The sequence below is a fragment of the Megalobrama amblycephala genome, linkage group LG14 (genome assembly GCF_018812025.1).
Source record: "Megalobrama amblycephala isolate DHTTF-2021 linkage group LG14, ASM1881202v1, whole genome shotgun sequence".
NCBI lineage: Eukaryota > Metazoa > Chordata > Actinopteri > Cypriniformes > Xenocyprididae > Megalobrama > Megalobrama amblycephala.
The window spans coordinates 23456949-23476323 of record NC_063057.1 but is presented as its reverse complement, the minus strand read 5'-3'; the positions used below and the strand labels follow the sequence as shown (position 1 = coordinate 23476323).

At 38.5% G+C, this 19375-nt stretch overlaps 1 protein-coding gene across 1 annotated transcript; it reads right to left on the bottom strand.

Annotated features, from left to right (window-relative positions):
* Positions 1 to 6831: 6831 nt before the first annotated feature.
* LOC125244862 (gastrula zinc finger protein XlCGF57.1-like) lies at positions 6832 to 19375 on the bottom strand. Its single transcript, XM_048155218.1, has 3 exons — positions 17833 to 19375; positions 17174 to 17325; positions 6832 to 9941 (listed from the first exon to the last, which is right to left on the bottom strand). The coding sequence occupies exons 2-3, from the start codon at positions 17256 to 17258 to the stop codon at positions 8524 to 8526; spliced, it is 1503 nt and encodes a 500-aa protein (XP_048011175.1). The 5' UTR covers positions 17259 to 17325; positions 17833 to 19375; the 3' UTR covers positions 6832 to 8523.

Below are 19375 nucleotides of genomic sequence, written 5' to 3'. Positions count from 1 at the left end.
ACAACAGCTTGTCACTGGGGCAGTACCCTTAAAAAACATCTTTGTACCTTATTTACCCCTAAAATGTGCATATTAGTACCTTAGATAGCACTACATACCTTAAGGTACTAATACAAACCTTTTATTATATTTTATGCCTTTATTGGCTTTGTGTTGTGGCTGCATTACCACTTCGGGTGTGTATTATTTTTCTAATAATTTATTTCAATACATTTGTCACACTGTGAATTATTTTCAGGATTTCACAAGATGTAACTCTAATATTTCACAGTAAAATATGATTATGTACATTTTTGCATGCGGTGTGTGATCTCAGCTCTCTTGTCTTCTCCATGGTCTCATCCAACAGATTCAGCGGTAAGTGTTGAAATGTCAAATTTTGTCAGTAAAATGACTGTTTGTTTTTTTATATGATAGTGCATGTAATTTAAAAGTTTTGACCAAATAGCGTAAGTTGGAGGTTCTGTTGTCAGCGGTTAAGGTACTCACGTAGTTTTGACAAATATTTTAAACAAGAAAGGAACAGACATTGGCTAGTGTTAATTGTACAGTATTAAGTTATTATCTAACTGTGAGACATTAGCTACACTTTTCTGTGATGACCAATAAATGGGGAATAAAGTTGTAAGGTAAGCTGTGGCCTTAACGTAGGCATTATGAGCTTTATTATCAACCAGAGGAATTAAAGTGTCGTGGATTAGGGCAAAGGTAGAGTAAATTCATCTCAATATTTAACAACATTAGCTGGGCTTCATAATTTTCTCCCCTGCTGTGTGAGATATGGAGCAGCCATCAACTAAAAAACATGTACTGACTAACTTAAACCTTAAAGTAAAGTTGGCCGCATATTCACAGATTTGAATTTCCCTGATTAATAACTCTTGAGCTAAACGCTTTTACTACACAAATAACACCTCTTTTCAATCATAGTAACATAGACAAGCTACAACCTTATTTTCCTCAAAATCAGCTTTCCTCCACAGTGGAAAAAATACATTGATCTCTATACGCAGACGGCTGAGAGACGGATCCGAAGGGACCGTCTGCAAAGTGCAAAACCTGAAAAGCATTACTACAAAAACAGTCAATGACTTCACTGTAATACACTGTACTGTCTCCAAATTCAGTTCATACATCACTGCTGTCCTGATAGTTATACTACAACACTTATTTTGGAAAAAAATATATATTTTTGCATATTTTTTATGATTTTTCATTTATTTTTTTAAATATTTAAAGACATGATAGGTTAGACAAAACAGTTGTCTAAGTCTGAACAGGTACATAAGAATAATTACTAACTAAAACTATAGGCTATGATCAAAATATTATTATACGCTAAAAACAAAACATTACTTACATGTAGGCCTAACGATGGGACTTGACCAGAAGATAAAATGTCAGACGACTCTAAATGCATGAAGAGATTCTTTCCCGATCTTGTTTTTAGAGCCTGAAACATGATTGTATATCGACCAGACTTCACCAGCCTATCAGGCGGAAATTAGGGAAGGCAAGTTTAGGTAACGCTTTAGATTGCAGCCCGGAAAGTACTGCATAATTACAAAGATTTTACATTGTAGCTTTCAATAATTATAGTGTATGTATAAAGCAAGTACGTGTAAATATAGGGGAACAATATGTAAAGTCTTTGGAATAACAACCAGGAAAATAACAAATTATTTTATACTGTAAGTATTTTAGAACGAAGGGGTACTTATACTATTATGATAGACAACAATCTTATGTTTGGGAGCAATTTAGCAAGAAAGTGCACTGATTAAGTTGTTTCAAGGCAAGTAGAAAGAACTATTGCAATCTTTTTTAATACATGGGGAAATATGCTTTTGTTTCATGTAGTTACAGGGTGAATATGACATTGCGGGCCCTAAATTAAAGTGGTGCTTATTACACTCATGTTTCATGTAGTTACAGGGTAAGTAATTTTTAAAAAATGCAAACAATCTGTTATCACTCGGAAACCTTTATTTGAAAAACAACTTATTTCAAAACAGATACAGTTACAACACTTCTTATTCGTTTCTCTTGCTTGGCTTCCTCCTCTTGTTCCTCTTTTTATTTCTTTCCAGTGATGAATCTTTTTTTTTTTTTTTTTTTGTCAAAGAATTTTTATTGCAAAATTGCACTTTTTAATTTCACAACAATCACATCTTACCCAGCCCTATGATCCCAAACTCAAATAAAAGGACGTGTGAAAAGGTTCAACTACAGTTAAAATGGTGATTAAATAATAAAATTAAAATATGTACATAAAAAAGAAAAAAAGGAATAAATTAAAATACAAATAATAATACAAAACTACTTCTCAAAGTAGTAAAAAAAAAAAAAAAAACATATGGCTGAGGTTACAGGCCGAAAGCTTGCATTTTTCACATATGTCGGAAACGTTGGGATATATCTTAGTCTTAGAAAGATGAGCTCTATGGATCGTTTTAAATTGTATAAAACTTAAGTCTTGCACATGACATGGTAGTGCATATATTATCCAACACCCTGTCCCAGTAACCATCGTCAAACTTTTGTCCTAATTCCTCTTCCCATCTTCCCATCACTGCAGGAGGTCTCTCTGTCGTACCCGGACACTCCGGGCTGGGACAAAGTGTTTTCTCTGGAGCGGGCAGAGAAATGGCTGCTGGAGGTGTTGAATGTCCTGGGGAGTCAGAGATAATGGTGTCGTTGTACTCGACGACTCCCACGGTGAGAGAGGATCCGCACACCCACACGGCATAGTCGACGAACTTGATGAAAGGAAGGTGATCCTCCTTCAACAGCAGCATCTGGACCAGAATATCGTCCATCTCGCTCCAGAAATGCTGTTTCAATGATTCATCGTCCCAGCGCGCCTCGTGATAGAGCTGCAGATACACCTCAACATACACTCACCTAAAGAATTATTAGGAACACCATACTAATACTGTGTTTGACCCCCTTTCGCCTTCAGAACTGCCTTAATTGTACGTGGCATTGATTCAACAAGGTGCTGAAAGCATTCTTTAGAAATGTTGACCCATATTGATAGGATAGCATCTTGCAGTTGATGGAGATTTGTGGGATGCACATCCAGGGCACGAAGCTCCCGTTCCACCACATCCCAAAGATGCTCTATTGGGTTGAGATCTGGTGACTGTGGGGGCCATTTTAGTACAGTGAACTCATTGTCATGTTCAAGAAACCAATTTGAAATGATTCGAGCTTTGTGACATGGTGCATTATACTGCTGGAAGTAGCCATCAGAGGATGGGTACAAGGTGGTCATAAAGGGATGGACATGGTCAGAAACAATGCTCAGGTAGGTCGTGACATTTAAACGATGCCCAATTGGCACTAAGGGGCCTAAAGTGTGCCAAGAAAACATCCCCCACACCATTACACCACCAGCCTGCACAGTGGTAACAAGGCATGATGGATCCATGTTCTCATTCTGTTTATGCCAAATTCTGACTCTACCATCTGAATGTCTTAACAGAAATCGAGACTCATCAGACCAGGCAACATTTTTCCAGTCTTCAACTGTCCAATTTTGCTTAAATCACCTTTCTTTCCCATTCTGACATTCAGTTTGGAGTTGTCATGATCACAGAAGCGAGTGCCCGTCACAGTCACCAGAGGGCATTCCAATCCGGACTATTCATTCACACCAGAACTCCATTTCCCATACACCCTGCCATTCAGCATACAGTCACTCACACACACACACACACACACACACACACACGGACTGCTTCACTACATTTCCCACAATCCCTGTCTCTGGACTCTGTTTGTACACCCACAGACCAGCTGGTCCTCATCATTCAATCACTGACACACACCCACGCACTTTCGCACTACACTTCCCACAAGCCCTGTGATTGGACTCTGATTACCTCACAGGTGTAGCTCATCAGATTTGTGTATTTAAGCTGTCTGTTCCCTCATGTCAATCGCGAAGTCTTACCTTGTGTTTGCATTTCTGAGCGTTTATCCCTGTCTGTCTTCCTGTTAACGTCTTGGTCTGTTTATCGTGGTTGAATCTTTGCCTGTTACCTGTTGGATTACTGCTTTGTTTATGGACTGTGATACCCTGCCTGTTGCCCTGACATCTTACTGCCTGCTTCACGACAACGATTCTGCCTGCTCTCCGACACTGTGTTTTGTTCCTATTGACCACTGCCTGTACGACCACGCTCACTGTTAATAAAACGCTGCATTTGGATCTCCTGCCTGAGTCCCCAATTGTTACAGGAGTTCAGGAGATTGTCTTGACCAGGACCACACCCCTAAATGCATTGAAGCAACTGCCATGTGATTGGTTGATTAGATAATTGCATTAATGAGAAATTGAACAGGTGTTCCTAATAATCCTTTAGGTGAGTGTATTCCTCCAGCAACCGGCCATTCTGTGAAGTGTAGTCCTCATGATTCATTCTGTGGGTCAGTTCTTCTGTTACGGTGAGTGCAGGGAAGCAGACGAAGAAGGAGATAATAGTAATTCCAACACAAAGATTTATTAACACAGTCTAGAACACAGCGAACGGGAAGCAATAAACACACCTTACCAAAACGAGAACCAACAATGAACTGAAAGATACAGGGGGTATAAATACATAGAGAACATAATGACAGACAACGTAATCAGTAACCAAGGAGACTAACTAGAATGCAATTAAGACTAAACAGAACTGAAGCACAGGAAACAAACACACAGGAATAAAATTAACACAAAACATAACAATTATAACATGATTTAATTATTGACTTTACATAACTACTGAAACTTAGGTCTGACTCCAAAATCACACCAAGATTCCTGACTTGATTTTTAGTTGTTTGACCCCTAGAGTGAAGGTATGTGTTCACTTTGAGAACTTCATTGTTGTTTCCAAACGCAATGACTTCAGTTTTGTCTTTGTTTAACTGAAGGAAGTTTAGGCACATCCAATTTTTAATTTCAATGATGAATCAATGGGGCAGTAGTCGTTAGGTGATAGGGCTAGGTAAATCTGGGTGTCATCTGCATAGCTGTGATATGCAATTTGGTCCTTTCTCATTATTTGGCTCAGTGGCAGCATATATAGGTTGAACAGGAGGGGTACAAGTATTGAACCTAGAGGGACTCTGCATGTCATGGATGTCCACTCAGACTTACAGTCACCAATACTAATATGAAGCCTGACCCAACCCACTAGGGGAGGAGCTTGCTAAAAGTACCATTTCCATGGTAACGCAACATCCAATTTCAAATGGTTTTCACAGGCTGAGTCTTGAGTTCATAAGCTTTCAAATGATGATGATTACTAAAATATGTTATAGGAAAAGAGGCAATATATAAAAAGAAGACCAAGTGTCCCACCAGGAATTACATTTTCAGTACAGAAGATTTATATGTAAGTTGGTGTGGTTAAAGATTAACACTTATACATACAAGAGAGACCCTCTGGAATAAAATGATAAATGTCTGATTTGATTAATGTATAAATTTGTATTTTAGTGGCACACCAATTACTGTTGAAGCCCAAGGTTGATCAGCAGATGATGAATATAATGAAAGTCCAAAAAGAGATGACCCCGGAACATTATTGACCCCAGAAGTTATTGAAGTTACCCAGCCCAGAATACATTCTCTTCACTGATAGTGAACTACAACACGTGAGACGTGAATACTTCGAGCAGCAGCGTCTTGGAAAAGAGGGTGAAGTCACCTTATCAAAGGAGCTCTATCTGAAATACCTTGATAAAAATGATATCAATTGCAAGAGCCTCTTGAGATGACTACAGATATCCCACTGAACATGAAGTTATGGCCATGGCAAAGCGGTTAGTGGAATACTACCCTATGATAAAAGATAAGTCAACTGGATCGAGTCATGAGTGAGTGACTTCATTTGCTGGAATATTTAAAATGTTTTCCTGCTAACATTATGTTTCAAAACTATTCATTGACGCTTTTGTTCTGTTGTACAGGACACTGTTGCCAAAAAGCTCATCATGAGGCAATTTTCAAATATCTGAAGTCCTGTGAAGGCCAAACATCCTCCATCAAGAGAGCACGTCTGGACGAAGTATATCTGCTGCAATGGCAAATGTTGTTTTCTCGTGATCACGACTTAATATTCTCCGCTCTAAATTACACAAATGTGCAAATATGTGGCAGTATATTACCAAATATAACTGATGATATATAAATATACACTTTACTGTGTTAGTTAACATCGCCCCAGATTGTACGAGTTTCGGACAGAGAGTTTTTGTGATTGCTTTATTTTGTGCAGTATTGTGCGTGTTATTTAACAGTTAAGCTAATTACTTAACAGCGTTAAGTAATTAGCTTAACTATTAAATGATTGAATATAATTATTTTTCTTGAAAGTGTATCTAGTTATCGTTATGTTCTCACCAGTTTCACGACCGTGATACTAAACTTATTGCTTATTAAAACTAATTTTGATGTCACTGTATAGTATTCTGTTTGCAGCTTATTGTTTATCTTTAAGATGCTATTTAATCATCGCAGTTTCAGTGTTCGTTTACCTCACTGTGTCACTCAATGTTTATTGATAAGAAATATGATTTATAGCCTATATCATTTAATTCAGTGATAGTGTGTAACCTATTGTATTTTCTACATTTCTTTGTAGAAAACCACACAGATACACATAAACAATCTTCTCAAATAGCATCCCAAGATTGTTTTAGCCTATATCAACTGGAATAAAGTTTTGTTTTTTGGAAGTCTGGAGTATTGCACCTCTTTTTAATGGAAGAGCTAGGAGGAAGACAGTTTATGATCTCACAGCCTATCCTACATGACGAACAAAAATAACAAACACATCATGTAATATAATTTTATTTCAAACAAATGAGGAAAATAAAGTGGCTTTAATCCAAAAGTTTTTAGAATTATAGAATAATCTGGCATCTTTCTGAAGGCACTCTGCCTACGCTTGAGATGTTGAATTCTCTGTTGATCATTAAACATGTTAATTACACGAATAAAATGCTTAGCGTACATTTATTGAACAGTGATTGATTAGCCTATTATTAAGTGATGTAAACATTTTGCTGAAATATACACAAGATATAAGAGCGCATGATTTATCTGTTGATCACATGCGCTTGAAAGTTGTGTTCGTTACTATAGCAACAGTAGAATTTGGGTACAGTCTGTTTCAGAATCAATCATGATCAATCGAGATGACAATAAAACAACTTTTGTTATCTCGAGGTAATGAGAAAATAAGTCATGATCATGAGGAAACAAGATAGAAAAAAATGATAATCCATGGCTGTTTAACGCTTCCGTACCTAAAAATTCTGTGCTCACTGTAAACACCAGATGTTGTTTTGGAAACATGCTGAGAGTTGCTGCAGAAATAACATTGTGCTGTAGCAAAGTGCTGGTGTTTATGTTGGTGGTTATGTTGTTTTTGGCATTTACCTACCAATGCAACAACATTGCCATAGAAACCAATGTAAATATTCTGGAGAATAAAAGAGTGGCATGGACACACAAATCGGATCAGTTGCGATACACAATGTGAACAGTCAGTAATTTATTTCCAAACAATTTAAGTTTATAATGATGGAGTATTTTATACATCCTATAGAAAACAATTGTAGAATTAGTTTGCTTACTATAAAAGCTAGAATTGTTTTGAGGTCTCTTGGCCTATGTAACTGTAAGGGTCCGATGTGTCTGAGAAAGTTAACTTGGCCACTGAGCATATTTTGTTGGTAATTTTCCACCAGACAACAGGTGGCTGAGAAATGAATAAGACCATTGTTAAGTGTGTCATATGAAGGCTTCTCGCCTCTGGGGTGTATTGACAGATTTTGACACAATGTTTCATTTGGCCCATGGGAAAAGGGTTGACCATCAAATTGGCAGAAGGCCCAAGAGAATTTAAGTCAAAAGATGTACAGTAGCTAGACGTTGGTCACCCTTATTGTCTCTTACATAAGCAACACCTACAATTATATTAGAGAAATGACTATGGTAGAAAGGTCGGGGAGTACATGGGAAAGAGGTATGGGAGGAGAGCCCCTGTAAATGAGATCATGGAAAATAACTGTAGGAGTGGATTTCACACTGTAACAGATAACAAAAATGTATAAAAATGTACCCCAGCGAAGAGAGATTCAGATGTGGAGCAGGCATCTCACTTTGTTGCTTGACAATAAAGTTAAATACTTCTGAGACCTGGAACTTCGACTCTGAGTTTTTCTTTAAGACCAGAACTGAAGGGACACAGAGACATTGAATTTGCCATGACAATAAGACAGTGATTTAAACTATATAAAAATGTATATAAAAGGCTACTCAATCAAAAGTGTAAACACAACTACAAGCCAAGTATACATAGAATACTTATTTTTACTTTTCAGTATATATCGAACTAAAGATTGAGTACATTTATAGGCCAAATATATATCTGACTTTTTGTTAGACGGATCACAAGTTAATTGAATAGTCTTTCTCCAGAGTGGATGCACAGAAGATTTTTTTTCCTTTTCTAAACCTCGTCACACTGAGGAGAACGACAGTTGCTTTTCATAATGAGTTTGAAAATGCCTTTTCAGTTCCGTGTGATATGTGAAACTCATGTCACACTGAGGACACTTGTAAGGCTTCTCTCCAGTGTGAACTCTCATGTGAATCTTAAGGTTTCCTTTCGTCCTGCAGCTCTTTCCACACTGAGGGCAGGTGAAAGGCTTCTCTCCAGTGTGAATTCTCATGTGATTCTCAAGGTTTGGTGTGCTTGTGAAACTCTTTCCACAGTGATGGCACACGCAAGGCTTCTCTTCAGTGTTTCGTTTTACATGAATCTTAAGTTGATTCCTGTCTGCCAAACTCATTCCACAATGAGTTTGAAAATGCCTTTTCAGTTCTGTGTGATATGCGAAACTAAATCCACACTGGAGACACTTGTAAGGCTTCTCTCCAGTGTGAACTCTCATGTGAATCTTAAGGTTTCCTTTAACCGTGAAGCTCTTTCCACACTGAGGGCAGGTGTAAGGCTTCTCTCCAGTGTGAACTCTCATGTGATTCTCAAGGTTTCCTTTAACCGAGAAGCTCTTTCCACACTGAGGGCAGGTGAAAGGCTTCTCTCCAGTGTGAATTCTCATGTGATTCTCAAGGTTTGCTGTGTTTGTGAAACTCTTTCCACAGTGATGACACATGCAAGGCTTCTCTACAATGTGAATTTTTACATGACTCTTAAGTTGATTCCTGTCTGTGAAACTCATTCCACACTGATGACATATAAAACATTTCTCTCCTGAATGAATCCTAATATGATGATTAAGGCTTTCTTTATACCTGAAACTCTTTCCACACTGATCACAAACTAATGGCTTCTCTCCAGTGTGAACTGTCATGTGAGTCTTAAAAGTCTCTTTTCGTGTGAAGCTCTTCCCACACAGTTTGCAGGTGTAAGGCTTTTCTCCAGTGTGAACTCTCAAGTGGGCTTTAAGTTCTTTTTTCTGTTTAAAACTCTTTCCACACTGAGAGCATATGAACGGCTTTTCTCCAGTGTGAATTCTCATGTGAATCTTAAGATATCCCTTTAGTGAGAAACTCTTTCCACACTGTTGGCAGGTGTAAGGCTTCTCTCCAGTGTGAACTCTCAAGTGGGATTTAAGGTTTTTTTTCTCTGTAAATCTATTCCCACACTGAGGGCATATGAATGGCTTGTTGCTACTGTGGATTTTCAAGTGGACTTTAAGTCTTTCTTTTCGACTGAAACTCTTTCCACACTGTTGGCAGGTGAAATGGCTCTCTCCAGTGTGAACTCTCATCTGGGGGTTTCTAGTTTCTGTTGTATGAGTCTGTGAGGAACTAACAGATTTCTCTCCAGTCATGAAATCATGACATTTATCATACTGATTTTTCTCCTCCATTTCATTCAGTTCTTGACTCTCCTCTTTCAGCACCATCAGGTCTAGGGTGAAAACAAACAAAAACAAATTAACACCAGTTAAACTGCACAAAAACATGAAACATTTAGACATGTCAATAATCAAATCCAACAACATGTATGTTTGATCCTATACCCACTAAACGTCTAAATATCAGAACCTCATCGATATCGTAATTCTCAAATTTCTTAAGGACACGTCCCAAATACTTTCAAGCTGGCAATTATCAAAGCCCTTATGAAGACCCACAGTATAGCAGTAGAAACATGGTTTAGAACCACTAAATTAGACACATCTGGTCAGAAGAAAGCAGAAGTTGTTGTGATTAATATGGATGTGACATCTTTTTAATACAAACAAGTGTGATCGTGCAATTCTTTAAAAAAAATAATAACACCTTATACTGGATCCTGTTTTCCACCAGAAGGCAGTGAGGAGATAAAAGACAGGTGTAATATGCTACTTTTCTTGGTGTTAGTTAACAGCCTTCCTGCAGCATTTTTGAGGTGGTTGTAAGGACCACCAATTAGCTCAAGGGCGGATTCTAATGGCCTGGGCGAAGTCTTTTCAGCGCCCCTGTAAAGTCCACTTAATTTTTAGAATTTAGTTTCAATTTTACTTTAGCTGCTCATTTAATCTAACTCCAATTTCAAATGATTATTACTCTTATATAGTGTTTTAAATTAGAAATTAATCATTGGTAAGGCTATGTATTAATTTAGATCTTTGATTATTCTGATTAGCTTATATTTTCAATTATTGAAAATATATTACGGACTCGGTATTGCACAGGAAGTTACATCGGCCGAATATGTACTTCCACAATCACAAACACACCAGATCTGATTCTTAGACAGAGGATGCAGTGTAAATATCTACCTTTAAGTCAGTTGTGCTCTGTAACCCTAACTCTCACTCGTAACAATAAGCATACTTTTGTATATTTACGAAAACTGCAACTTGCTAAGTCAGTGATAGACAGAAATCAAAAAGGTCTCAAATTATGTGCCTCCTGCTCCATTCATTGAGCCTTCCCATATGACCCATCCTGGACACTGATTTGCGGTAATACCAAACTCACGATAATCTACTAGAAATAATGATTTAAGAATAAATACAGAATAAATCAAGTATGACATTTATTTGTCAGGTAAAAACGTATCATGCCAATTACATAGTTAGACAATTAGAAGCCAATTCAAATAATAAACACATGACATTAATTGCTCAAAGATGACTCTAAGAGTAAGAAATGCATATTGTGATGAGCAGGGTGGGCAAGAGCCGTGAGGGAGCGGCGCGAGGCTGGTGGCGTGAGTGTTAACGAGTCTCCAGTCTCGAATCTCTTATGGAGGAGCTCCAGAAGCATTAAAGGGGAGCGACGACAATGAAGGATGAGACAGGACCAGGCCTGGACATAATTTATAGTTTTATTATGTTTTTGTGGCCGGCAGACATCCGTGAGGGTCTGCCGCCATTACTATTGTTTTGTTCTTTGTTTATTTTATATATAAAAGTTATGTTTGAATGTTCGCTGGTTTCTGCCTCCTTCTTACTGTATCTACGAACTGTGTTACACATACAGTGGGTACGGAAAGTATTCAGACCCCCTTAAATTTTTCACTCTTTGCTATATTGCAGCCATTTACTAAAATCATTTAAGTTCATTTTTTCCCTCATTAATGTACACACAGCACCCCATATTGACAGAAAAACACAGAATTTTTGCAGATTTATTAAAAAAGAAAAACTGAAATATATCATGGTCCTAAGTATTCAGACCCTTTGCTGTGACACTCATATATTTAACTCAGGTGCTGTCCATTTCTTCTGATCATCCTTGAGATGGTTCTACACCTTCATTTGAGTCCAGTTGTGTTTGATTATACTGATTGGACTTGATTAGGAAAGCCACACACCTGTCTATATAAGACCTTACAGCTCACAGTGCATGTCAGAGCAAATGAGAATCATGAGGTCAAAGGAACTGTCTGAAGAGCTCAGAGACAGAATTGTGGCAAGGCACAGATCTGGCCAAGCTTACAAAAAAATTTCTGCTGCACTTAAGGTTCCTAAGAGCACAGTGGCCTCCATAATCCTTAAATGGAAGACGTTTGGGACGACCAGAACCCTTCCTAGAGCTGGCCGTCCAGCCAAACTGAGCTATCGGGGGAGAAGAGCCTTGGTGAGAGAGGTAAAGAAGAACCCAAAGATCACTGTGGCTGAGCTCCAGAGATGCAGTCGGGAGATGGGAGAAAGTTGTAGAAAGTCAACCATCACTGCAGCCCTCCACCAGTCGGGGCTTTATGGCAGAGTGGCCCGACGGAAGCCTCTCCTCAGTGCAAGACACATGAAAACCCGCATGGAGTTTGCCAAGATGGTGAGAAATAAGATTCTCTGGTCTGATGAGACCAAGATAGAACTTTTTGGCCTTAATTCTAAGCGGTATGTGTGGAGAAAACCAGGCACTGCTCATCACCTGTCCAATACAGTCCCAACAGTGAAGCATGGTGGTGGCAGCATCATGCTGTGGGGGTGTTTTTCAGCTGCAGGGACAGGACGACTGGTTGCAATCGAGGGAAAGATGAATGCGGCCAAGTACAGGGATATCCTGGACGAAAACCTTCTCCAGAGTGCTCAGGACCTCAGACTGGGCCGAAGGTTTACCTTCCAACAAGACAATGACCCTAAGCACACAGCTAAAATAACGAAGGAGTGGCTTCACAACAACTCCGTGACTGTTTTTGAATGGGCCAGCCAGAGCCCTGACTTAAACCCAATTGAGCATCTCTGGAGAGACCTAAAAATGGCTGTCCACCAACGTTTACCATCCAACCTGACAGAACTGGAGAGGATCTGCAAGGAGGAATGGCAGAGGATCCCCAAATCCAGGTGTGAAAAACTTGTTGCATCTTTCCAAAAAAGACTCATGGCTATATTATATCAAAAAGGTGCTTCTACTAAATACTGAGCAAAGGGTCTGAATGCTTAGGATCATGTGATATTTCAGTTTTTCTTTTTTAATAAATCTGCAAAAATGTAAACAATTCTGTGTTTTTCTGTCAACATGGGGTGCTGTGTGCACATTAATGAGGAAAAAATTAACTTAAATGATTTTAGCAAATGGCTGCAATATAACAAAGAGTGAAAAATTTAAAGGGGTCTGAATACTTTCCGTACCCACTGTATACACACAGTGGTGGCCCATCATGGCATGGGGGTTTCTGTCTACAGAACATCTCGCATGACTGCTTTGCACTTTCCCTTAAATACCCAGACCAGAACAAAAGGATTGTAAATATCAACACCTGGTTACGGGGAAAGGAGGTTATCAGATAGGAGAGACACCACCCAAAAGGAGAACAGAATTCTCCTGAGTGTTCAATTTTTCTCATAATTGAAAAGACTGCTGTGAAACTGAGACCAGATGTGTGAGGAGAGTTTGGGCAAGGCGTTGTCCTATACTATTTCTTTGAGATATTCTCTCCAGATTAGTTTTTTATTGCTTTATTGCAAGGCGCTTGATCTCAGCTTTTGTCTTAGCAGGAAAATCAAGTCTTACATGGTCAATCAAGGACTCATTTATGCCTAGGCATTACTTAATAGTCCAATATTGGGGGGGGAAGTAAAATAGGCATGCATTACAATTTTCTTTTGTCATACTGACTCTTTCTAAAGAGGATGAGTTTGGTTTTATCCTCATTGAGTTGAAGAATGTTATTTGCCATACACCCTATGACTGACAAAAGACAGACAAAATAAAGCTAAAGTCAAGAAAACTGTGCAGAACACTGAAAGTGCCTCTGAGGCTAGTGACGCCAGAATGCTAGCTAATCACAGTGAGGAAGAAGGGGCATAGAAGTTGACTTGAAGACTATATTCAGAGAAATAAAAGAGTTCCATCAAGACAACAAGAAACAATTCCAAGAGCTCAAAGAGGACATCAACAGGGCTAAACAAAGACTTGAAGAAACAGAGGAATGGATAACAACAATGGAGGACCGAATACAGGTTAAGAAGGACGTAATGACCCTGATCACAAAACTTCACAGCCAACTTGAAGCAAGGCTAATCGATCAGGAAGGGCATGATAGGAACAATAACATAATTTACTCTGTGCTCGAAAGATCTGAGAATGACGGCCTTCATTGAACAGTTGTTAACAGAAAATTTACAACTCCCTACGGACATGAATCTGCAGACTGAGAGCCCACAGAGCTCTTACTCCTTTACCACCTCCTGGATCAGCACCGTGGTCTATTATTGTGAGATTTCTAAACTACAGAACAAAAGAAGGAATCTGTGTGGCAAAACAAAAGATTAGTTTGGAAGGGCAAGCAAATAAACTCTGATCATTACTAAGCGTCAGGGGCGAAGAGAATACGCAGAGGTAAAGAAGAGGAAAGATAAAAGAAAAGGAGATACACTTCCAAACTCCCTTTCCTGCCAAAATCCCAGTCTTCTACAAAGACAGTGTAAGCATCTACTACTCTGCGACGGAAGCGACGCGAGACATGGCTGAGAGGGGATTACCGTAGTGAAACAGCTGGAGACACGGAGAAATTTTTATCCAACTGGACAAGATTATTTACATTTTCAGCTCCTCATTCAATGCATGGACTCCTCTAGACCCCTGAAGGTGTGCTGTGGTATCTGCACCAAGATGTTAGAAGCAGATCCTTTAAGTCCTGTAAGTTGAGAGGTGGATCCTCCATGGATCGGACTTGTTTGTTCAGCACATCCCACAGATGCTCGATTGGGTTGAGATCTGGGGAATTTGGAGACCAAGTCAACACCTCAAACTCGTTGTTGTGCTCCTCAAACCATTCCTGAACCATTTTTGCTTTGTGGCAGGAGCATTATCCTGCTGAAAGAGGCCACAGCCACCAGGGAATACCGTTTCCATGAAAAGCTGTACATGGTCTGCAACAATGCTTAGGTAGGTGGTACGTGTCAAAGTAACATCCACATGGATAGCAAGGTTTCCCAGCAGAACATTGCCCAAAGCATCACACTGCCTCCGCCGGCTTGCCTTCTTCCCATAGTGCATCCTGGTGCCATGTGCTCCCCGGGTAAGAGACGCACATGCACCCGGCCATCCATGTGATGTAAAAGAAAACGTTCTGATGCTGACGTGTCCACTGTTGGCTCTTTCAGCGGTGGACAGGGGTCAGCATGGTCACCCTGACTGGTCTGCAGCTATGCAGCTCCATACACAACAAACTGATGCACTGTGTACTCTGACACCTTTCTATCAGAACCAGCATTAACTTCTGGAGCAATTTGAGCTACAGCAGCTCATACTAATTTTAGCCAGATGCAGTTCTCATTTTCACATCCTATGCCATGTTGTTTAAATACAGTGCTTCCCACACATAGACTTTACCTAGGCGGCTGCTTTTATTGTTTTTATCCACTTTTACTTTTTTATCCGCCCAAGATAATGAAATTATCCACATTCGATTTAGAGGCCGTTCACATGTCGCGTCTAAAAACGCGTGGAAAACGCCAGCCACGCCACTTTCTCCTCTTTCAACAGCGCTCATTGCTAAGTAACCATGAGCCCCATTCTCCATGAAGACAAAGTTTCAGCAAAGGATAAATGTATTTCCAGACTTTGCATTAGCTTTAATACTAGATTATACTACTACTTATGGAGATGAGAAATAAAAAACCCGCCCTGTACAGGTATGATCAGTTAGTCCATCTTGGCAGAGCTTTCGAGCTCTATTTGAGCGTGTTCATCCCGTGTCTACATTTAAAATAACAAACTTGAGTGCGTAAAAAAGACGCAACACATGAACGGCCCCTAACTAGGTACTGGGAAGTCTCCCCTCACTCTACCTGTTTCGTACCTGTGCGCTCAGTGTGCGTGAGAACCGTTTACTCCCACTGACAATCCCACATGTGCTGCAAAGACCCTCAGAGACACAGTGGATATTTCACAGACAAAGGCCTGGTGCATGTGTGTGTGCACGTGATCATGTTCCATCCACATTGCTTTTATAAGAGCAGTGTGCCACATCGAGAAAAATTAATGGATCTCTATGGGTCCTCTGCTGGATGTATATGGTAATTACACTAAAAATGTATTTCCTACAGATTTGTCTAATTAGCAGATTACAGAATTCGGCCTCTAACCCCTAGATCAATATCCAGAAACAACTCATAATTAATTATGATCATCATTAAAGTGTTTTTTTTTTCCCATAAAAATGTAATATTTCATATGCATGCACATGGTGTAGTTGATAACTTTTGTGGTAAATGGATAAAAAAAGTACTTCATATCCCCCAAAACACAACATAATCTGTATGAAAATGAATTTCAATAAATAAAAATATTTTTAAAAACACATTATTTGTTGTTTGTCACATGTAGTAGATCATTTTTGTGCCATGGGTAACAGGAGGATTTTCCACCTGACTACCACCGCAAGTATATTTCAAACCTGTGGGAAGCACTGAAATAGCAAATAACTTTTATTTTGTCCAAAAGTCACCAAATACCAGGAACGATGATCATTGTGGGAACGAGCAGGAGTGAAACACACACATTGCAGGAGCGGGTAATGGTCAGAAATTCAGGGATTGAGAAAACAGTCCAGTGAAGGACTATAACCCACATTCTGACCTAGACAGAGCTCACATCTGACATTCATATAAAAAATATTAGATAAATAGTGTCCTCTCAATCAGGTTCAGTTTTACAGAATTTTTGTTAAGAATTTTGAATATTTAATATTGTCAGCTTCCATGTGCTTCATGAAAATGTGACAAATATTAAAAACATTACATTTCTTTCTCAAAAGAAGTGTTTTTCAAGTCTTATTTCCTTTTAAATGTTATCATTTTGTGGAGTAAAGGTGTTTTAAAAAGTATGCCTGGCAAGAAAGTAATGCTTAAAAGACCCTGATGTGAGGAAGCGATTTTGAGGATGACAAGACAAAAAAAAAAAAAAAAAAAAAAAAAAAGTAAAGTGGATCACTCACATTTTACAGTTTGCTTTTTGCTAAATAAATGTATTTGTTAGATACTGTTGCATAATTAAGCAATAAAAATATTATTCATTATTGTTTTTTATTCAGAAGTAGGTATTGGGTCTGATGTTACACAAAATAGTTGTTTTGTTTTGCTATTTCTTTATTGATTATCCTCATTTAACACATGGCATTCATTTTGTCACAAGACAAATAATAGAGATAAGGAGATCATGACATAGAATGACTGAAGAAAGACTGAGAATGAAACCAACCTGTTTGTTCCTCAGTTTCTTCATGTTTGACTCTGAATGTTTCTTCAATCTTCACGTCTTCACTCTCCTCTTTAATAAACTCCATCTTTATAATAGTGTGTCATGTGGATCTCAGTCGCTTCACCAGGAGTTTCTCTGTGTGTTTGGACACTCTGTCATGATTAAGATGAGAATAATTAACAGAAAGAAAATCACATCACAACTAGTCAGCACACTGGTAATGGAGTCATCAGAGTGGGAGTTAATGGCCTTAAATGACCTGATTAGACACACACAAAGTTGTTCTTGTTGTATACACTGGTGAACTGCAGGAGTCGTCAGTATGATTCAGTGAGTCGAGCGATTACAAACTACTGAATCATTTGATTCAGTTGTATCTGAATTGGTTTTTAAAAGCTCAGTTTCTTATAGCTTGTCAGTGACCAAACAGTGCTTATGATGAACTGATTCAGAATATAGGGAGCGAAATGAGATGCATCTTTTCTGTTACACATTTTACTCACAAAAACTGATTTGAACAAAAAACTGTTATTCATTAGCCTACTGTTATTAGAAACATTACAGTGTTACACTCAAAAATAATTAATTCATTCCACAGTTCTCCATTTAATTGTCTGAACAGGTTGTATTAAACACTTTAAATGATTAAAAACACAAACCTTTCTTCAGCAGAATCACAGATGCAGGAGAGCGGCGCAGCCTTATGACGTCATGTCAACGCACCAAAATAAAAGTCCCGTTCACACGAAATAGAAATTCACACACAGAAAACATATTCAAATGAGAAGATAAAGGATAAATAACAGATTCCCCAAAGCTTCCAATGCCACTGAGATTCATTAAATAAAGATTCACTACACTGAAGCTGGGAAATGTAGCTACTGCACCATGGCAAAAGTAGTTTACTACATTTAAGCTATTTTTTAAATTTCATTTTTATATTGAACTGACTTCATTCCAAGTCAATGCTATCTAAGTCATAAATAAAACTGTTAGCAAACAGATAGGAAGGCATAACTGATCAGTTCAATTGTTTATTCAACAACTCTTCCAAACTGTTGTGTGTTGCAGTACTGAGCACAGATCACTTGGAGCACACTCTTCATTCGAGATTATTCAAGCATTACACTACATTTCACTACCATAACTGACACTATCACGGACCATCAATGTGGGACAAGAAAACAGATGTTCCATGCAAATTTCTATACTTCTCTCATTTCTCCCTCTGCTGTGAATTCTCACATGTAACAACAACAAAGTAGTCACATTTTCTGTAGTACTGTGAATTTTTAATGAGATGTGTTCAATAAAGATATTACATACTATAATTGTCTGTTTTTTGCTTAAGCACATTGTGCGACTATACTTTTCTGACTTTATCTGACTTTTCTGCACTTCCAGTTGGCGTGAGGTCTTCACCCACATTGGACACTTTTAAATATAGCCTAAAGGCATTTCGAGTGGTTTATGGTCTATCTTGCATGTTTTATATTTTATTTTATGTATTAGTTTTATTATCTTTTATACTTCTGGGGTAAATTGTACAGCACTTCGGTACAACACACGTTGTTTTTAAATGTGCTTTATAAATAAACGTGAACTTGAACATGAACTTAAAGTTTAAAGACATTTAATTAATGCTGAACACCAACCAGTCATCACTGTTCAAACAAACAGTACCAGCATTCTCTGAGCTTGCCTTCCTATGTGTCCTATGAAGGAGGTTGAGGACCTGGAGAAGGGCAGAATAAAACAAAAGTCCAAGGGGGTAGGGTTGTGCTGGTAGACGATAGTATTGTGTATCAATGATGGTCAGACATATCACCGAGGGCTGATGCCTTTGACGATATCAAGATAATAATGGCTCGTTTTCCCATTAAAGTCTGCATGAACCGGAAGTTGCAAATGACTTTTCTCCAGTGTTGTGACGTATTTCCAAGTGAAACAGAATATTGAATAGGGGGCAGAGTTTTACTTTAGGCTCCTCCTCTCCATATCTTGGTCATAGCAGGCGAACGGTTGCAGGGGAGTGGTTTACGCATTTTCAAACCAAGCTGTCAAACTGACGTTATCAGAGAAGGAACGCCATTCCAGACAGGAAGTAACTTTTCAGATTTTGATTAAAAATTACCGTGACAAACTTAAAAAAAAAAATTTTCTGTTTTAACTTGCACGGATTAATTATTTACCACAAGACTA

What these genes read in the sequence shown, in the direction of transcription:
- LOC125244862 (XM_048155218.1), bottom strand. Translation starts at nt 17,258, where the DNA reads ATGGAGTTTATTAAAGAGGAGAGTGAAGACGTGAAGATTGAAGAAACA. An exon ending in AGAAACTGAGGAACAAACAG is followed by an intron (nt 9,942 to 17,173) that starts GTTGGTTTCATT and finishes TTTTCACCCTAG; the next exon opens with ACCTGATGGTGCTGAAAGAG.